This window comes from Globicephala melas, chromosome 2, assembly GCF_963455315.2.
Source record: "Globicephala melas chromosome 2, mGloMel1.2, whole genome shotgun sequence".
Taxonomy (NCBI): Eukaryota; Metazoa; Chordata; class Mammalia; order Artiodactyla; family Delphinidae; genus Globicephala; species Globicephala melas.
The window spans coordinates 30,280,940-30,302,847 of record NC_083315.2 but is presented as its reverse complement, the minus strand read 5'-3'; the positions used below and the strand labels follow the sequence as shown (position 1 = coordinate 30,302,847).

At 42.7% G+C, this 21,908-nt stretch overlaps 1 protein-coding gene across 2 annotated transcripts in view; it reads left to right on the top strand.

The window, feature by feature from the left end:
• The window catches only part of TARS3 (threonyl-tRNA synthetase 3), a 52,548-nt gene extending 31,508 nt beyond the window's left edge, over positions 1 to 21,040 (top strand). Inside the window, exons 13-19 of one of the 2 annotated variants that reach the window (XM_030878400.2) lie at positions 5,958 to 6,095; positions 8,254 to 8,331; positions 8,416 to 8,516; positions 15,333 to 15,437; positions 17,655 to 17,727; positions 18,357 to 18,471; positions 19,795 to 21,040. In XM_030878400.2, the coding sequence (XP_030734260.2) occupies positions 5,958 to 6,095; positions 8,254 to 8,331; positions 8,416 to 8,516; positions 15,333 to 15,437; positions 17,655 to 17,727; positions 18,357 to 18,471; positions 19,795 to 19,943 (759 nt within the window). In that variant the 3' untranslated portion in view covers positions 19,944 to 21,040. Of the gene's footprint in view, positions 1 to 5,957; positions 6,096 to 8,253; positions 8,332 to 8,415; positions 8,517 to 13,671; positions 15,438 to 17,654; positions 17,728 to 18,356; positions 18,472 to 19,794 lie in introns of those variants that run through there. The other variant, XR_009562812.1, reaches the window with a different exon arrangement.
• The last annotated feature ends 868 nt before the right edge of the window (positions 21,041 to 21,908 follow it).

The window sequence follows — 21,908 nt, the reverse complement described above, 5'->3', positions numbered from 1 at the left end:
GTCTCTGAGGGCCCATCAGCTCCAACATTTTGTGATTCTCTAATTTGGGTCATAGATCAGTAATCTCATGACATGAAAAAGTTTTTTTCAAACATAATTTATTTTATTATAAAGGAACATGATTCTCTGAAAATTCGAAGTTCTGTTTGATGCTATTTAAAAATTTTTAACAATCACTGACAGAAATCAAAAGTAAAGACAGTTTTATTATTATACATTGGAACATAAATCACATTGTTGTTTATCTATTTTATCTATCTGTAAAGTAGTGTGTGTCTGTTAATCCTGAACTCCTAATTTATTCTCCCCCTTCTCTTTCCCCTTTGGTAACCATAAGTTATTTTCTATGTCTGTGAGTCTGTTTCTGTTTTGTAAGTAAGTTCATTTGTATCATTTTTTAGATTCCACATATAAATGATATCATGATTTTTGTCTTTATATGACTTACTTCACTTAGTATGATAAACTCTAGGTTCATCAATGTTGCTGCAAATAGCAATATTTCCTTCTCTTTTATAGCTGGGTACTATTCTATTGTGTGTGTGTGTGTGTGTGTGTGTATATATATATATATATGTATACACACACACACACACACCCCACATCTTCTTTATCCATTCATCTGTCCATGGATACATATGTTGCTTACATGCCTTGGCTGTTGTAAATAGTGCTGCTGTGAACATTGGGGTGCATGTATCTTTTGGAATTAGAGTTTTCATCTTTTCTGGATATTTGTCCAGGAGTGGGATTGCTGAATCATATGGCAACTCTATTTTTAGCTTTTTAAGGAAGCTTCATACTGTTCTCCATAGTGACTGCACCAGTTTACATTCCTGCCAATGGTTTAGGAGGCTTCCATTTTCTCCACACCCTCTCTAGCACTTATTATTTTGTTGACTTCTTGATGACGGCCATTCTGACTGGTGTGAGGTGATACCTCATTGTAGTTTTGATTTTCATTTCTCTAATAATTAGTGATGTTGAGCATCTTTTCGTGTGCCTGCTGGCCATCTGTATGTCTTCTTTGGAGAAATGTCTATTTAGGTCTTCTGCCATTTTTTGATTAGGTTGTTTGTTTTTCTTGACATGAAATTTATTATTATTTTTTTAAGTTTCCTCCAATTTTATTAACTTAAGCACATTAAGTGGACTGTTTTAAGGGGGTTGGTGGAATTTTGGATGTGTTTCTTTTTCAGTATTGCCTAGAAGTTAGTGTTTACTTTTTCAGGTTTTCATGTTAATTCAAATTAAAATTGTCTTGCAAAGGACCACTATCAAATGGTTTGACCTAATAGACAGTTATAGAACCCTCCAATCAATAACAGCAGAGTACACATTCTTTGAAAGTGCACACAGAACATTTACCAAGGTAGACCATATTCTGGGCCATAAAATGAGTCTCAGTAAATTTAAAGGAATTCAATTCGTACCAAATATGTTCTCTGGCCACAATGAAATTGAAGTAGAAATCAATAACAGAAAGCTATCTGGAAAATCTCCAAATATTTGGAAGGTGAATCATACACTTCTAAACAACCCATGTGTCAAATAAGAAATCAAAGGGAAATTAGAAAATATTGTCCAGTTAACCCTTGAACAACACAACAATATAAATAAAAACCAAAGGCTGGTTCTCCTAGAAGATCAATAGAATTCATAAACCTTTAGTTTTGTTGGAGAAAAAAGAGAAAATACTAATTAAAAATGTTAGGACTGGGGACTTCCCTGGTGGTCCAGTGGTTAGGATTCTGCACTCTCACTGCATGGGGCCTGGGTTTGATCCCTGGTCGGGGAACTAAGATCCCACAAGCTGCATGGCCCAGCCGAAAAAAAGGAAAGAAAAAGAAAAACATATTAGGACTGATAGAAGTGACATTACTACAGACCCTATAGATATTAAAAGGGTAATAAAGCAATATTATGAACAAGCTTATGCCAGTAAATTGGACAAATTAGATGAAATGGACAAATTCTTTGAAAAACACAAACTACCAAACTTTACTCAAGGAGAAATAGATAATCTGAGTAGCCCTGTGTTTATTAAAGAAATTGAATTGATAGTTAACAACATTTCCACAAAGAAAACTCCAGGCCCAGAAGGAATCACTAGTGAATTCTACCAAACACTTAAAGAAGAAATCATACCAATTCTACTCATCCCTGCCAGGCATTAACAGGAATCTCCCTGCACCCACCCCGTAATGTCAATGGAGACTAAGTGGGAGCCTTTACTTCCACCCTCACCTGGCAGTCACAAGGTGCCTCTTCCACTTCCTGCTTGAGTGGAGAGACAAAACTTCTACCACCACTCCATGGTAATGAGGCCGTGCACCCTGGAGGTTGCTAAAGGCCACATGAGGAGCAGTGCCAAGATACCCCTGCCTCTCCCAGCTGAGGTGTTATCAGAGGAAATCTACTAAGGTGCAGAACTCCTACTTACCCAGCAGTAATGAGGAGCCTCTGCCTCCCTTGCGGTCCCCAGTGGGAAACCCAGACATCTGCTCCTACTTTGCAATAACCAGGCAGTACTGCTCCCTCCCTGTTGGAGCAGAGTCAGTGGAAGCCAGCTAAAATGAAGAGTTTAAATAAAATCCAAAGTCTTATAACATAATATCCAAAATATCTAGATTTCAGAAATCAAAAATCAATCATCACATCAAGAACAAGGAAAATCTCAACTTGAATGACAAAGGGCAGTGTAGGAGCACTGATGTGGACATGGCAGGGATATTAGAATTATCTGATGAGGATCTTAAAGAAACCATCATAAAAATGCTTTAACAAGCACATTTAGAAAAAATGAAAAAATAGTTTCAGGAAATAGAAGATATAAAGAAGAACCAAATGGAAATTTTAGAACTGAAAAATGTAATAACCAAAATATTCAGTGGATGGATTCCTGAGCAGAATGGAGGAGACAGAGAAAAGAATCAGTGAACTTGAAGACACCAGTAGAAATGACACTATGTGAAAAACAGAAAAGAGACTGAAAGAAAAATGAACAGAACCTCAGAGACCAGTGGGACTATAACAGAATGCCTAATATTTATGTCACCAACGTTCTGGAATAGTTCTGGAAATAGTTCTGGAAATGTAGGGTGGAGGTGAAAAAGTACTCAAAGAGGTAATGGCTGAAAACTGGCCAAATTTGGCAAAAAACATAAGCTTACAGATTCAAGTAGCTGAGAAAGTCCACACAGGATAAACCCAAAGAAATTCACACCAAGACACGTTATAGCCAAACTTCTGAAAGCTAAAGAAAAAGAAAAAAAATTGAAAGCAGTGAGAAAGAAATGATACCTTACCATTAAGGAAAAAAATATTTTTTTAAAAAAACAACAGTTTTCTTATCAAAAACAAAACAAAACAGAGGCCAGAAGGAAGTGGCACAGCATTTTCCAAATGCTGAAATAACTGTTAACCCAAAATTCTATATCCAGAGAAAACGTCTTTATGGAATGAAGGTGAAATCAAGACATTAGACCTACCTTAGAAGAATGGCTATAGGAATTTCTCTGAAGAGAAAGGAAATGATAAAAGGAAGAGTCTTGGAATGTTAGGAAGAAAGAAAGAACAACTGTAAAAGTAAAACATGGTTAAATACAATAAATATTCCTTTTCCTTTTCCTTTCTCTCAGAGTTTTCAGAGTTGTGAAAAACTCACAGTTTTCTGAGTTGTGTTTGACGGTTGAAGCAAAAATTATATCACCACTGGGGAAACCTGAGTAAATGGTACAACGGTTTTATTTCTTACAAATGCATGTGAATCTCAAAAAGTTAAACTTTAAAAAATGGGCAAAAAGATTTGACCATTCAAATGGTCGAAGATACATATCTAAGGAGATACACAGATGGCAAAGAAGGACATGAATAAGGGGTGCAAGGTGATCAGTCACTAAGGAGATGAAGATTGAAACCATGAGGAGTTGCCTCTACACCAACTAGAATGGTTCAGATGTAAAAGGCTGACTCTGACACGTGTTGGGAGTGTGGAGGGGATGGACTTCTCACTCACTGGTTGTGGAAATGGAAGACAGCACAGTCACTTTGGAAACCAGTTTGGCAGTTTCTTAAAAAGTGAAGCAGAGACTTCCCTGGTGGCGCAGTGGTTAAGACTCCACGCTTCCAAAGCAGGGGGCACGTGTTCGATCCCTGGTCAGGGAACTGTATCCCACATGCACGCCGCAACTAAAGATCCCGCACACCCCAACGAAGATCACACATGCAGCAACGCAGATCACACATGCAGCAACGAAGATCCTGTGCGCCGCAACTAAGACCCAGCACAGCCAAATAAGTAAATAAATAATTTTTTTCTTTAAAGCACAAACCTACCATATGTCCCAGCCATCTTACCACTCCTTTTCCTTTTCCAAGAGAAAAAGAAAGTACATGTCCATACAAAGACTTGTCCACACGTGTTCATAGCAACTTTATTTGAAATAGCCGAAATATAGAAACAGCCCAATAACAGGTGAGTGTATAAAGGAACAGTGGTATATCCATACAGTGGAAAACCACTGAGCAAGAAAAAAGAATGACCTATTATTGATGCACACAACAGTATGAATGAATCTTGAAATAATTCTACTGAGTGGAAAAAGCCAGACAGAAAAAAGAGCAAGGGCTGCATGATTCCACTGATGAAAATCCCAAAACCTAATCCCTGGTGACATGCAGATCCTTACTTGTCCCCTCTCTCTACGTCTCTGTTTTTGCTGCCCCATCTCGTCTGCATTTAGATGTGCTTGTCTTTCTCCCTGTTAAGGATGCTCTCTCTCAGCCTCCCAGCCCGGGCCCTGCTTTTCTCACCCTGCGCTCTCTGGCATTGGTCCCTCTCCTAACCTCTGCTGGGTCTCAGCTGTCCCCCGTGAGCTCCAAGCCCTGCAGGGGCTGGGGGACGTGTCTGCTTGGCCATCACAAACACCCTCTCATTGGCCAGACCCAGCGTCGGCCCCTCTTCTGCCTTTCACACCACATCCTCCTCCTCTCAGCGATGCACCAGCACCCTCTCCATGGCCCAGGCCAGGAACCCAGGTGTCCTTTGGTTTTCACTTCTCATGTCTAGTTTATCACAAGCCCTATTCACTCTTCTTAAATATATTATTCTTGAATAAGTTCATTCATTCCTGAATTCCCAGCATCCAGCACAGTGCTGACAATGTAGGCAATTACTATCTGTTAGTGAACGAAAGGACAGGTATCCTGCAAACGCCTCTGATTCCCTGCATTCCAGCCGCTTCTGTTTCAAGCTGCCATCCTCTTGCTCCTGAAGGATCCCAACAGCTTCCTAATGGGCTGCTCTTCTCGTCTTGCCAGTCTTTTTCCCGTACTTCAAACAATCACATTGAACTGTGTTAGTCCCCTGCTGAAACCTCCACTGGTTCTCCATTGCTCTCAGGCTAAAAAGTGCAGACATTACCCTGGCTTTGAAAGCACTGCATTTTCTCTGGCCCCGGCCTGCCTCTATCCTGACTGTCTGCCATGCTCCCTCTGTGCCGTCTGTCCTGTCACGTGCAGCTTCCCACAGCTGTCCTGCCCTGGCCCACTCCTCCATCCTGTGGGTCTTCACCCTCAGTGTTTCCTCTGCTCCGGGAGCTCCTGCCCTGCCTCCGTGGAGAACGCTTAACCTCTCCTCTGGCTGCAGCTTGGCCATCACTTCCTCTGGACAGCCGCCCTTCCTCCTGTGTGGCATTGTGCACGGAGAGGTACCCTCGCCTGGGTCTTCACCCAGCCCTGCGCTGGACCATGGGGGCCTCCAGCAGCCTGTGTGCATTGGCACCTGGCGGGCGTCCCGTGAATATTTGAGTGAGGAAAAGACAACAACCCGAACAGTGCTACTGACTATAGTAAAACCACGCTTTATTTCTATCTGACAAGAAGAATGTTTTTTAATGCCATAAATAGGTTTAAATTTGGTGTTATTTAAGGTTTTTCATTTGCTCTGATTTCAGATTGAAGAAGAAATAAAAGGGTGTTTGCAGTTTTTGCAATCCGTTTACTCAACATTTGGCTTCTCCTTTCAATTAAATTTGTCAACAAGACCTGAAAACTTTCTAGGGGAGGTTGAGATATGGGATGAAGCTGAAAAGGTAGGGAGAAACATAGTGTTACCCTTCATTTTTGTGAATATGGAAAGTACCTTGCATGAGGATGCGATGCTTTGCAATGGAAATTTAAAATTGGAAGTTCTGGGATAAACGTGCCCATTGTAGAATTTTGTTAATCCAGTTTTCTTCAAAACAATGCTAAGAGCAGTACCTTATATTTGCTTCACACCTTAGTTTATACCAGGTTTTCATTTATACTCTTTTCAGTGCTGGTCACTAATAACCAATTTCATAAGCTTTTAAAGAAGTTCTCTGGCTCCTTCTTTAGCAGCTCTGGTTTGGCCTCTGCCACTGGAACTGATGTACGTCCATCAGCTCCTTGGAGCTGGATTAACCTCAAACCTCTCTTGGGGGCTTCCCTGGTGGCGCAGTGTTTACGAACCCGCCTGCCAGTGCAGGGGACATGCGTCCGAACCCTGGTCCGGGAAGATCCCACATGCCACGGAGCAACTAAGCCCATGCACCACAACTACTGAAGCCCACACACCTAGAGCCCATGAGCCACAACTACTGAAGCCCGTGTGCCTAGAGCCCGTGCTCCACAACAAGAGAAGCCACCACAATTAGAAGCCCACGCACCGCAATGAAGAGTAGCCCCTGCTCACCACAGCTAGAGAAAGCCCTTGTGCAGCAACGAAGACCCAATGAAACAATAAATAAATAAATAAATAAATAAATAATTAAAAAAAAAAAACCTCTCTTGGGTCCCACTTTCCCAGAGTTGCAGTGAGTCATTAGATCCTTAAGAACATTCCAGCCCCTCCCACATAAGCACAAGCAAACTGATGTGTCCGAAACCCAGCACATCCCACAGTCTAGACCCTAGTGCTCTTGGGAGCCAGAGACCTGGCATGCGTGGGGCAGGACAGACAGCAGGGAGAAGAGGTGCCGGGTAGTGTCCCCGGGCCAGTCCTGGGAGCGGCAGTTCCAGCACTGCCCAGACGTCCCCTCTCCCCAGACCTCGTGTCAACCGGAAGCTTTCTTAGCCTCGGCCCCTCCCATCAGGCCTTCCTATCCCAGTGTCCCCAGGGAGAGGACAGAGCAGTGGACGCAGTGACCTCTGCTGTATGCTCTTCCCCCAAACCTGGCCTTTCTTTTGCTTTTAATTCCCTGGGAGTCCCTACAATCGCTGTTACCTGCTGTAGCAGGGCCTTGTTTTGTCTGAGAACATGGTTTCACAGTCTCTTCTCCCTTCAGAAACAAAGTCGGGGGAGGGCAGCTCCAGCTTGTGAAGTGCATCTGTGCAGGTGGCCTTCCCAGCCCTGAGCACAAGGGAAGCCTCTGCAGGAGGGTTGGGTCCCTGAGGGACCCCCTGGGGTCTGGCCAGGAGCAGCTCCTGACCTGCTCTGATTGAGGCCCTGGAGGAGGCTTTCTGGGTGATGCTGGCCTGGCCCAGGACACCACCACTGCTTTCCTTCCCTGTCGGGCGCTTCACTCCCAAATGTCACCCCCCTCACGGCTCCAGTGCGCTGGGGTGATGACAGGAGTCTGGCTGCTGTTCTGACATTCTTCTGGCCAGGGCCTTAGGGATGCCTGGGTGCTTCCCAGAGTAGCCATTTTCACAGGGAGTGGCCAGAAGACTCAAAGAGCCCTATCACTAATACTCGTGTGCACGCCCCGTCACCGTCAGTGTGGAGCGGTCTCACTGTGAGCTAACTTAGGTGACTTTACGTGGCTTAGTCTGGAGACCAGAGTGGGCCTCACGCTTCCACAGCCTCTGTGTCCCAAGGGGCCCTGCCCACCAGCTGCAGGCACAGAGGTGGGGGAGAAGCAAGAGCAAGTGCTAGGCCTGTCCCCCGGTCTTCTGAGCACAGAGTGCACGAGGAACAAGGCCCCAGCTTTCTTGCCTTTTATGGTGTGGAGGCGCCTCCTGAAAGGAGCTAGAGAGAGTAGGGCAGAGGGAGCCTGCACGGCGGAAGTGCCCAAAGTACCCCTCTATCACTTACCTGGAATTCAGTGGAACAGTTTAGTAAGTTATCTTTTTTCTCCCCCAGTTAAAATGTGTATGTTTCTTGAGAGTAAGTACCATCTTAATTTTCTTTACGTAGTCGTTGCTCGGTAGTTTATTGAATGTAGAAGAGGTTCAATAAGTATATGGTGATTAAGTGTAAGTAATGTTCTCTTCTTATTAAAAAAATAGCAACTACAGAATAGCTTGATGGAATTTGGGAAACCATGGAAGATGAACCCGGGAGATGGAGCATTTTATGGTCCTAAAGTAAGTAGGCCATATGCTTCAAAAAAAGTAGAATTTAACAGAAAAATAAAACCTGTCTCTAAGAAAACATCATTTAATTTACAGATTGATATAAAAATCAAGGATGCTATTGGCAGATACCATCAGTGTGCTACAATTCAGCTGGACTTCCAACTGCCTGTAAGATTTAATCTTACATATGTTAGGTGAGTGATTGAATGTGATAAATAATGTAGGACTCATATCTTAATTATTGTCATTTGAGCATTAGCAGTACAGAAACAAGTGTCAGTGAATGTCTGTCTGTGTGCAAGATACTCAGTATGTATTTGTTTACCTGCTTGTAATCTAGTTGGAGGTCAGCTTTAGTTTTCTGGTTAGAGCTATGAACAAAGGACGTGGAAACATGACCCAAACAGAGAAATCTCCCTGAGGCAGAGGGGGAGACTTCATAAAGGGCTGACCCTGGGTCTGTGTCTTAAGGATGGTATTTACCAGGGAAAGCAGAGGAAAAAAGGCAGTTTCATCACTGCAAACCAACAACTCCTTTAAAAATTTTTTTCTTAACTCACAGTAAAGTTGACTTTGTGTGTATATGTGTGTGTGTGTGTACAGTTCTGTAAGTTTTAAACATCGTATAGAGTGGTGTGCCCACCACCACGATTGTGATTCCATCAGGCAAGCAAATTCCTGTGCTGTTCCTTTACAGTCACACTCTCCTCCCACCCCAGCCCTGGGCAGCCACTGACCTCCTCTCCATCACTTTCCCAGAATTCCACAGAAGTGGGATCATACTGTATATCACCTTTTGAGGGTGGCTCTTCCTGTCAAGGGTGTGCATGGCATCAATGTGACTTGTCAGCAGTGATGTAACCTCCATCACTTGGTTAAAATAAAGTTTGCCAGATTTCCCCACTGCAGTTACTGTTAATTCCCTTTCCATAATCTGTTTTTTGGAATTGAGATTTTCCTGGTGATGAATATGCTGAGTAGGTTTGAATTGCATCCCAGACATTGTTAATATTATATTGTGAGATGCTGGGTCTTGTTTAAATCCTAAGGGGATTGTTGACTTTTTAGCAGTCATTCTGCCTGGTCAGGTTCAGGCTGTAATTTCTAACCCGCCTTCTGTGGTTCCAGCGTCAGCTCAGTTTTCTGAGCCTATACAGTCGACCCTCTGTATCCATATCTGTATCCGTATCTGTGAAGCCCATGGATATGGAGGCCCGACTGGGCTCACTGTACCAGCCATTGTATATAAGCGATATGAGCGTCTGTGGATCTTGGCCTCAGCGAGGCCTTCTGTCCTGTGTGCACCACCCAGGGGCAAAGTCCCACAGTCCAATTCTCAAGCCTTTTATGTGCTGTTAGGGTCGGATCCAAGCATGTGCGATGAGAGGTGAGGCCAGCAAGCTCATACACCCCTTTATGGGGCAGCTCTTCTGTGCCCCCTGCTCTCTGTATTTTCCTGACACTTTTTAGTTCCCTGAAGTCCCTTTCTGTAGTCCTGTGGCCAGAACGCTGGGCTTTAGCTTCTCTGCTCCGCATGCTGTTTCCAGGGCTATCTGTTTCAGAGACCAGGCATCAGGAGGCCATCCAGAGAGAGAGAGCACAGGGATTCATGTACGCTTGGGATCACAGCTGTTCGGGTTGGAGAGAAGGATCCCCTTCCTTGGAGTTTTAGGTGCCTGTTTAGTCTCTGTGCCACTGTGGGAATGCTGGGGGCTGGAGGAAGAGAGGAGAAAAAAGAAACAGAAGAAAACTCCAGGATGTCCCCCACCCCCACTTTTTCTGAAACTTAGCAGTTATTTTCTGGCTCTTGGCCAGAAAGTGAGGATTTCTCTTGAAGCTTTTCCTGTCTGCACCTGGTATGTATGCTTGCTTGTGGGCTGTCTCTGAGTCCAGGCCACACAAACTGGAAGACAAAATTACAAAAAACTAAGTGCAGTTTGGTGGCACTTCAGATTCTGGTCTTCTTCGGCAATCCCCCGGCACCAGTCACTCCTCCCAGCCCTCGGGTGGCTGTTCTTCATGTTCTCTCCAGGGTCCACGTCTGCGTTCAGAGAGAGAGTCAGGTGTGGCATGCTTACTTCATTCTGCCTGGAAGCAGCTTCTTTTTAAAGACCCTTCCACTGACTTGAATTAGACAAAAATCACAACATCATTTCTTTAAACTCTCCCCTTCTCACCATGTCCTGTTTTAGACATGTGGTGTTGGTTAGATAATGTGTTGAGATCTCTTTCACTCAAGATTATTAATTTAAAAAATTAATTTAAAAAGGAAAAATTATTGGCATATTTTAAGTCTAATAATTTTTAATAGAATATTTTCCTAATAAGATTCTTATAATAAATGAACAACCACCAATTTCGCAGAGTGTAGGATTTTATGCAGTGATCTCAATTTATGTTCAACCAACAAAAATTTTATTTCGGATTCTCCAACTTGTGTTTTGATTAATGGTTATAGAGCTACACTGAGAGTTACATCCTGTGAGAAGGTAAAGAGCTGAAGAATAGCTGAAGTGTTCATACAAGGAGTTACATCAGGACATGAGAATAATAAAAATTCTCAAAGGTTAAAGGGGAAAGCACGGAACTTTCAAGAATAAATTCAGGCCTTTTGGAAAAGATGGTGTCTTAAGTTCATATTTGCAAAATCATCTTTCCCCAGTAACCTACCAAAATGAACAAAAGGAATTAGGTGTAGGGGGACTTTATGCAAAAATGACCCAACTAGTGCAACAAAATTTGAACACTACTAGCCATCCAAGGGGGATGTGGAGGAGCAATAGATCAGGCAAGCCATCCACCCATCCATCCATCTACCCATCCACCCATCCATCCATCTACCCATCCACCCATCCATCCATCTACCCATCCACCCATCCATCCATCCACCCATCCGCCCACCCACCCACCGATCCACCCACCCATCCACCCATCCATCCACCCACCCATCCACCCATCCACCCATCCACCCATCCATCCATCCATCCATCCATCCACCCATCCATCCATCCATCCACCCATCCACCCATCCATCCACCCATCCATCCATCCACCCACCACCCACCCATCCACCCATCCACCCATCCATCCATCCACCCATCCGTCCACCCATCCACCCTTCCATCCATCCACCCACCACCCACCCATCCACCCATCCACCCATCCATCCATCCACCCATCCGTCCACCCATCCACCCTTCCATCCATCCACCCATCCACCCACCCATCCACCCATCCTTCCACCCATCCGTCCACCCATCCACCCATCCACTCATCCACCCACCCATCCACCCACCCATCTACCCATCCGTCCACCCATCCACCCATCCATCCATCCACCCTTCCACCCACCCATCCACCCATCCTTCCACCCATCCATCCACCCATCCTTCCACCCATCCATCCACCCATCCATCCATCCACCCATCCACCCTTCCATCCATCCACCCATCCACCCACCCACCCACCCATCCATCCATCTATCCACCCATCCACCCATCCATCCACCCATCCACCCACCCACCCATCAACCCACCCATCCACCCATCCATCCATCCATCCATCCACCTACCCATCCACCCATCCATCCATCCATCCATCCACCTACCCACCCACCCATCCATCCATCCATCCACCCACCCATCCACCCATCCATCCACCCATCCACCCATCCATCCATCCATCCATCCATCCATCCATCCATCCATCCATCCATCGTCCTAGGTGTTGTGTGGACAGTGGGGACTGGAAAGCAGAAGTGGAAGCAGTGGTCTGTAGGCCAGGTAAGAGATGATGACAGAACATGGTGGCAGTGATACATAGAGATGAGAAAAGTGGAGGTATTTGGGGTATATTTTGGAGGTAGAACCAATGCGATCTGTTTGTGGCTTAGATATGAGGGGAGAAGAGGGCAGGAACAGCGAGTTCATCACCTTGATCAAGTAAGTTTTTTACCCAAGAAAGCAGGGGTGGTTTTGGACTTCCCTGGTGGTCCAGTGCTTAAGACTCCACACTCCCAATGCGGGGGGCCTGGGTTTGATCCCTGGTCAGGAAATTAGATCCCGCATGCTGCAACTAAAGATTCCACATGCCGCCAGGAAGATCCCGCACACAGCAACCTCAGCTAAGACCTAGGTGCAGCCAAATAAATAAATATTAAAAAAAAAAAAAAGCAGGGGTAGTTTAACATTATGAAGTGTATTGTCACCCATTACCTTCAACAGCGCTGAAAGGCATTGGATAAACTGTAACATTCATTCCTGTGAGAGGAACAGAAATAAATTTTCCTGTAATGGTAAGGAGTATTTATTAGAAAACAACAATAACATCTCTACTTAGTTGAGAAGAAGGTGACTAGCCTATTTGTACTCTTACTCACATTGTTCTGGGATACGTAGACATATTGAAATAAAGAGCCAAATTTTCATTGTATGTAGATGCTAAGATGTCTAGAAATCCAATAGAATCAGATGGAGAAAAATTAAAACTGATAATAAAGTAAGGTACCTAGCAATAAGGTCAAAATGCAAACATCAATTTGCTTTCATATATATTAGCGACAACCTGCTAAGAAGTGCAATGGAAAAAAAATTTCAGAAACAGTAACAGCAACAATAACAAAAACCAAGCAGAGGGGCTTCCCCAGTGGTGCAGTGGTTAAGAATCCTCCTGCCAATGCAGGGGCCTGGGAAGATCCCACATGCAGCGAAGCAGCTAATCCTGTGTGCCACAACTATTGAGCCTGTGTGCCACAACTACTGAAGCCCACGTGCCTAGAGCCTGTGCTCTGCAACAAGAGAAGCCACCACAATGAGAAGCCTGCGCACCTCAATGAAGAGTAGCCCATGCTCGCCACAACTAGAGAAAGCCCGCGCACAGCAATGAAGACCCAACACAGCCAAAAATAAATAAATAAAATAAATTTAAAAAAAAAACACAAGCAAAATATCTAGGAATAAACTTAACAAGGAATATAAATATATAATATTTATTTGAAATATATACCATAAAACTTTATCAAAGGCAAGAAAAACCAGTTGTTTAAATGAAGATTCACACCACTGTTGGACTGGGAAGAATCAATATTGTGAAGATACGAATTCTCTTCAAATGTATCTCTAAATCTAATGTAATTCCAACTAAATCCACGAGGATTGTTTGGGGGAACTTGTCATTAATTCTAATGTTTACCTGAAAGTATAGATGTGTAAGCATAGTTTAGGTCACTCTTTGCCCTTCTTAAGACTAGACCTGATTTTAATTCTTTTAAAATAAATGATGGGACAGAAATTTCTGGTACCCAGGGGCCTGTGAAAGGATCATGCTGCTTCTCTTTCATTCCCTACACAGGCAACATTATGCGACATTCAGGAATATACCATGCTGTTTCCAGTTTGTAGAATGAATTATTTCTTCACATATCTGAGCAGGACTGGACTCAGGTCCCCCAGCCCCACCCCAAAGCTTCTGTAGGATTGACAGAGGATTTGGCCTGCAGTCAGTCTGCCGTGGCTTTTAGCAGAAATGATTGGCAATGACGATGTCCAATGAAAACTCTTTTGAAGTGAGTTTAATGAATGAGTCTCTGTTTTTATTTGTCTGTTTGCCCTGTGTGTATATGTGTTTTAGTAGTAAATAGCTGGTACAACGTTTAGATAAAAATTTGTCCTAAGAACTTTGTATGCATCACACATTATTACATTTGTTGCAGTAATGTGAAATTTATCTTTCTGGGAAAAGTGTGCACAGATCTTGGAGTGCCTGACTTTATTACAATTAACAGTTGTAATTTGCTTTTTACATCTTTTTTTGAAAGGGAGGAGAGGATTCTCAAATGTAAGGAGAATGTCATGAAGGTTTCAGGTCTGTAAACGGAATTTGACCAGTGGACTTCTGGAACAAGTATCAGGAACATTTTGAAATATATCTGTAGTATGGGGGCATAGTGTTTACAATATGGCAGTGTGTTTACAGTGGATGGTGTCAGGAATGGGTGCATTTGGACCAAACTAGGTTGGCTGTGAGTTGACATTTGCTGATGCTGAGAAAGGGTTATGTGGGAGTTCATTATACTATTCTCTCTACTTTTGTATATGTTTTCAATATTCTCTAATAACTACTAACTAACTAACTAAGGTTGGTAAATTTTTTGCCAGCCACCGTGGTCATACCATTAACCCAAACTAATAGAATACCAACATATTCTATTACAGACTACAGAAACCCATTTTCTTTATTTTTGCAATGTCTTTGATAATTGTTCAATAAATTAGTGGTGAAGTAAGCCATAGTTCAAAATAAAGTTAATTTAAAAAATATGATTTGTAAAATTGCCTCTCAATATGAGTAAACTGGTAGTTTCGAATAAAACTGGTAGTTTAGAATAATCAGTAGATTTGTAATAGAGATAGTGATCTAATATCATGTTGCTTTTTCCTAGATGATATATTTTACTTCCCTTTGGTTTATAAAAGATACCATAGGGCTTCCCTGGTGGCGCAGTGGTTAAGAATCCACCTGCCAATGCAGGGGACATGGGTTCAAGCCCTGGTCCGGGAAGATCCTACATGCCGCGGAGCAACTAAGCCTGTGCGCCACAACTACTGAAGCCTGAGCGCTTAGAGCTCATGCTCTGCAACAAGAGAAGCCACCACAATGAGAAGCCCGTGCACCGCAACGAAGAGTAGCCCCCACTCGCTGCAACTAGAGAAAGCCCACATGCAGCAACAAAGACCTAATGCAGCCAAAAATAAATAAATTTTAAAAATACTAAACTATTAAAAAAATAAGAAACATAATGCAAAATCTCTTTAAAAAAATAAAAGATACCATAATTTGAAAGAAAAAAACCTTTATTTCTAATTAATGGCACATTTATGTTTAAAGATAATTTATGAGTAATCTATTGTTTTACCTAGTTTGGGAAAATACCTTTTAAATATAAGGTAAGAAGATAAAGTTATTTATGAATCTTAAAAGAATAATTAAATGTATAATTTTCATTTTTTTAGTAAGGATGGGGATGATAAGAAGAACCCTGTGATCATTCATCGAGCCATTTTGGGGTCAGTGGAAAGAATGATAGCCATTCTCTCAGAAAACTATGGAGGAAAGTGGTAAGTGATATGGAAAAGAAAAGCTATATGTCTACTGTTCTTAGAAATCATGTCTAAAAGATGAAATTAATATGAAAAAATTGGTGGCTCTTGCCTTATAATTAGCAAGTATCCAAACAGCAAATAAAAATTTTTGTGGCATCGGCCAGACCAGAAAACAAAACGAAAACAAAGGCAGCGTGGGATAACACTACCATTTACCTTTTTGGGATCTCAGTAAAAGTAAAGAGTAATCTTTTCACCTGTGTCAAACAAACCCCTCAAAGATCTAGCCGCTGGAACATATATGGCCCACACTCTCAGGGCACCATCTCTAGCTGTACTGCCCTCCTTCCTTCCGCTATGCTGTTGACCTCACAGCCCCGTGACCACAGACTTAGGAGGAAACATGTAAGCCTGGTTCACACATGGCCCCAAAGCCAAAGAGAACCGCTGCAGTGGCATCCCCCTCCAGGGATGGAGGGGGAAGGTGAATGCCCTAAGTGCAGGCTTTTGAGTGGTACGTCTGGTCACCGTCTGTGCCCAGAGGGAAAAGTGGCCAGATGTGGGTTACATTGATGCGTGGGATCTGGTTATTGCTTTGGCCACAGGGTCAGAGACTTAAGAGATAATTAGGTTGGAAACCAGATGACAAGTAGATTTGGTATGTGGATGGTCGCTCAGAATGGGCCATGGGGATGGTATTGCCCGAGTCTGTGTCTGTCCCTTAGATTTTATTTGCAATCCTAGAGAAGTATACTGAGGTGTCATGGGGGTGTCCAATCTATTACAGGTACAGAGAATCCAAAACTGTAGATATGAATATGTGTGTGTGTGAATTAACATGTTTATATTTCTCTCCAGTTGATTCTGTTGTAAATAGTTAACATAGTGAGAGATGGTGGGTTTCGCAAGAGAGCAGTAGAACTAGGGGATCAGGAGATGGTGTGGGCACACCTTCCTGTGGAGACACAGTACCACCCTCCACAGTTTACACAGCAAGCCTTTGGACACCTACCAAGTTGTGGTGGAAATCTCCCTGAGAAATAAAAATAGAAATGTTTAAAATGTGGCTCTCTTGAGTTGGTAGGGCTGAAGCAGGGGTGAGAACAGAGCTCAAAAAGATACATTTACTTTTCATTTTATAATCTGTATTTCATCATGTATATAATTACATTTGTCACATGTATTATTTTGCTTTTGTAATTTAAGAATAAGTATGTAAAAACATATATGCATGAAGTGCCATCTGGTAATAGTCCCCGTGCATTTCCTTCCACCTTCAAACTAAACATGCTGAAGAAAAAGGCAAACATTTCCCACATCAAACATTGCTTATACCCACCTTTCCATCTTTTAGAACATTTTCATTTTGAGGTAACTGTAGAATCATTTACAAAGAGGTCCAGCACACCTTTTACCAGTTTTCCCCAATGGTAACATCTTGCAGAACTGTGTACAACATAACTGGGGAGTGACAATCCACCAACCTCATTCAGGTCTTGCATTTGTGCACACGTTGTAGATTCGTGTACCCGCCAGTCAAGGTACAGGACAGTTCCATTACTTATAAGGATCCCTCATGCTGCCGTTTATTTTATGGCCACACACCTCCTACCCCATCCCTGTCACCATCCTCCGGCAGCCACTCATCTGGTCTCCATCTTCATAATTTTGTCATTTCCATAATGTTACATAAATGGAATCACAGCGTGCAGCCGTTGGGAGACTGACTTTTTTCACTCCTTGGATGGAGTTGCCTTGAGATGCATCTGAGGCATCTCAGGTACCAGTCGTTGGCTCCCTTGCACTACTGATGGTGTTCTGTAGTGTGATGCACAGTTTGAGCATTCACTCGCTGAAGGGCATTTCGGATATTTCCAGTTTGGGGCTATTATACGTAAAGCTGCTATAAATGTTAGTGTGCAGGTTTTTGTGTGAACATGTTTCCATTTCTCTGGGATAAATACCCAGGAGAGCGGTTGCTGGGTTGTATGGTCAGTGATGTTTAGCCCTTTCATCTAGCTGCCAACCTGTTTTCCCTCCCTTTCCAACCAAAATGCCCAGTTTCCCCTTTTGTCTCCTCTATTGCCTTTTAATACAGTTTGCTTTATTTCCACACCCCTCTACTGAACCTGCTCTCTTGTGAAGTCTTACTTAAAAAGAAAAAAGAGTCTTTGGTTGTTTTTTAATCTTGTAATAAATGGTCATTTTAAAAATACGTATTATATTTTTCAGGCCTTTCTGGCTGTCTCCTCGTCAGGTAATGGTCATCCCTGTGGAGCCAACTTGTGAAAAATATGCACTTCAGGTAAAATTAGAGACATTTAAAGTACATAATCTTGGCATGTGGTCTGTGAACGTCATTGACTTGGAATTCGCACCTTAAAATATTGCATAACTAATACATTAATTTACCACCTCATGTTTTCAAAATAAATGTTTTCAGTAACACCTGAGTCGTGTCTATGTAGCTGTATCAGAGCTATTTTATTTCTTAATGTTTTTGAGAAATTGGTGTTTTAAAACATCTCATAGTTATTCTTTTCCTTGTGGCTCTATTAGGAAGAATACTTATATTATCTGTTGCTGTGTAACAAATTACCCCAAAACTTGGCAGCTTAGAACAATAAGCATTTATTATCTCAGTTTCTGTGAGTCAGAATCTGGGACAACTTGGCTGGGGACTCTGGCTCGGGTGCCTGGTGAGGCTTCTCAGAGGTCGAGGCAGGGGGAGTGACTCAGCACTTTAACCTCATCTCAGAAGTGGGGTGCCATCACTCTCCCTCCACTGTGGTCACAGAGACCAACCTGGTACAAGGTGGAGGGGACACACAAGGGTGTGAATACCGGGGGGTGGGACCCTGGGGGTCATCTTGGAGGCTGGCCACCGCATTACCATACACAATGTATTAATGAAAGTGTCTCATTCTCTTATAGGTATCCACTGAATTTTTTGAAGAAGGATTCATGGCTGATGTTGACTTAGATCATAGTTGTACACTAAATAAGAAAATACGAAATGCACAGCTGGATCAGTATAATTTTATTTTGGGTAATCTAAATTTGTATATATTTTTCCCAAATGCTTGTTTTTTCACCTTAATTCCAAAAAACCCCAAAAAACAAAATAAAGAATATGGTATAACGGCTTGATTATGACAAATAGCTGTTGAATACTTATACACAAAGAAGAGTCTGTGATGTTCCTGGCTAGATACTTTTTGTTATTTGCCAGAAAAGAAGAGTTATGAAGTTTCACATGGATCCTGTGGTGTAGTATTACTAGGAAGAATTAATAACTCAAACCGACAGTGGAAAATGATCTTAGTAGAATTATACTCCATATGTTTCAGTCATGTGATAGGCCTGAAATAATCTCCTTTGCTTTTCTGGTTTATTAGAAATCTTTAGGATTAAACTAATGACTAGGAGATGTTCCAAATTTAAGATGATCAAAAGAAAAGAATTAAGTGAAAAAATAAAACGTCCTTGAGGAACATGAGTAATTAGATGCAGAATCTAAAATTTTGACTGTAAAAATGATTCAAAATCAAGGGAAACTTATTTATATGCCTGCAGGCATGATATGGTTATGTCCTATAAGTTGAAAGTTTGTGTAGAAGGCAAAATAAATATGCACAGGGCTGTCCTATGAGCAATTTGTCATCAAAAGTGTTTGTAGTAGGTACTGTGATGCTTCAATCAGCCTTCTTGTGGTGGCAGAAATTTCAAATTAGCTTAGACACGATGGAATGTATTGGAAGGGAGTTAGAGTATCTCATGCCATGGAAGGTAGAATTAAGTAGCCAAATCATTAGAAAAGTAACTGGAAGGGGAACTCAACCCTTACCAGGACCATTTCTCCCCATTTCTGTTCCCTGTTTTGATCTGCTTCTTTATGCTTCTCTTGATCTACTTTATTCCCCTTACTTGCTGGCCAGTATCTTCGTTCCAGACAGCAAGAAACATGGCGGCAGAATTCTGCATCATCTCACAGTATGGGTCATTAGCGAGAACAAACCTTTTACATATATTCCAGAAAATTCTGTTGGCTGGTTGGGCACGTGTCTGGTGCCTGCCTCTTGATTCATCAAGTGTGCCAGGTGGAGTCAGGGGGTCTTTAGGAACTCCCTCCTCCCACCTGTACCCCATGACCACCACAGGTGTTCTCGAAAATGGACAATAGAGAGATGGGATTAGAAGTCATTCCTTGTCTCAAGAAATTTACTCTTAAGAGGATGACCAAATGGACATTAGATTGATATTTGGTGATTAGTACTAAGAAGAAAACTTAATAAGACACATGCCATATGACTGCTGACTTAATATTTAGTAAATTGTTGATTGTAAATATATTTCCCTTTGTTTTCTACAGTGGTTGGAGAAAAGGAAAAGACAAATAATGCCGTAAATGTTCGAACAAGAGACAACAAAATTCATGGAGAGATTTCAGTAACTTCTGCCATTGATAAATTGAAGAATCTCAAGAAATCACGTACCCTGAATGCTGAGGAAGAATTCTGAAGTCCTTTCCTTGTGCTCACATCTGTGTAACCTTGTTCTGAACCCTGAACATGCATTTTCCTTAATTACCATTCATACTTCTGAGAACTTAGGACCCACTATCTGGTCCACTGATGGGCACAGTGAGAAGTGAGACGGGGAATGAGTGGCTGATATGCACAAAATCTGATTCACTAATGTGTCTGCGGACAATGAGAGGACAAGTGTGGGAAATTTTAAATTTCCCAAGTATCTTGAGAGACTTCAATGGGAAAATGTCGTTCATCAAAGAGGGAAATAAAAAAAAAAAAAAAGAGGGAAATACTAGGAAATGAGCATTATGAGATGTTACTGTTAAGAATTCTGATTTTCAAAAGATAAGTTTCAAAAGTCTGCAAAGCTTTTTGAATATGGGGTGATATCTTATTTTCTAATAACATTATGCCTCAGGTATTTTTTAACTGAAGTTTTACTAAAGTTCGCACTGAAACTTTATTTTTCTTATTTTTGGCTACACCCCACAGCATGTGGAACTTCCCTTATCAGGGATCGAACCCATGCCCCCTGAAGTGGAAAAGTGGAGTCTTAACCTCTGGACCACTAGGGAGGTCCTGAAACTTTATTTTCAAAATCGGAATCAATTTGTTTTAACTAACCAACAATCACAAAAGAAGAAGCTAGTACTAAATATTGGATTACTAACAAAGGATTCTGAACTCAAAGAAATTCAGTGTTGTGCAATCTTCTGTAGTTTCCACTATAGGATAAGAGTTGCCATTTTAATGCTTCTAAATGACAATTGAACCTTATTTATCTTTAGAAAAAATAAACTCAAATAAAATGTGTTATGTAGTGCTTCCAGGGTTTCACCTACAGGTTTATACCATAATAATTTGCTCCCCTAGAGTTAAATTACTCTTCTGATGGGATGACATTCCACTGATTTACAGACTCAAGTGGATTTCTGATTTTAACTGAGAGGAATACCTTACTGCTCAAAACAATTAAAATGGCTTTATGTCAGTAGTGAATTTAGCTACCAATCAAGCAGTATTTTTTGTGTTTATTTGGTTATGTGCTGTGGAATTCAAAATAAATTTAAGACCTTTTCTCTCTTCTGTACACGCTTATCATTTAGCTTCCTGAAGAGTTGGAAGACAAACCAGCAGGGCTGACCGTGAACAACAGGATTGAACTGCACGGGTCCACTTACCCGTGGGTTTTTTTCAATAGCAAATACTAGAGTATACACAGTCCTACCCGCAGTTGGTGGAATCTAAGGAGGTGGAGTCACCGATAGGGAAGAACCGAATGAGGAGGACCCGCTCTAAGTTACACTGCGCCCCTCACCCCAAAGTTGTTCAAGGGTCAGGCCTGTGTGATGGAAGGTGCAGATTGTGTGATGTACCTGTTTAAGCTAACTTTAATTGAGGCCAAGCACTATTCGATACATTCCTTGAATTCACCAAACGTGCTAGTGAGGCAGGGGGCGTCAGAAGACTCCCCATCCCCACCCCAGACAACCTTGTGTTGGGTGGGCGGGGAGAGGGAAGCCCGTGCTCAGCCCAGCACGAATGTTGCTGCGGTGGGAACAGGTGCGGATCGCTGTGCCGGCCGCAGGGAGCCGCGGCCTGGGAGCAGCTCCTTCCCGGGGCGGGCCTCCTCCAGGGGGGGTCTGGGGGCCTGACACCCGCGGCCGCACTTCAGTCCGGCTTCTCCCCGCCTTCGAGGAGCGTCTCTGAGGACTGGTTAGACATCCGAGCAGGGCGGGCCTGGAGAGATGCTCGCGGGACGCTGCCCGGGCCCTGGGGTCGCGGGGAGTGGGTCCTTGGGGGCCACCTGGCACACCTGGGGTCCTTACCGAGCAGTCTGGGCCAGTTTCCTCATCTGTAAACAAGAGGCTTTTTAGTCTGACAAAAACGTAACGTCGTCAAACCTCCGCACGGTACCAAGAGCACAGCAGCAGTTTTTGTCTCTAAACGTACA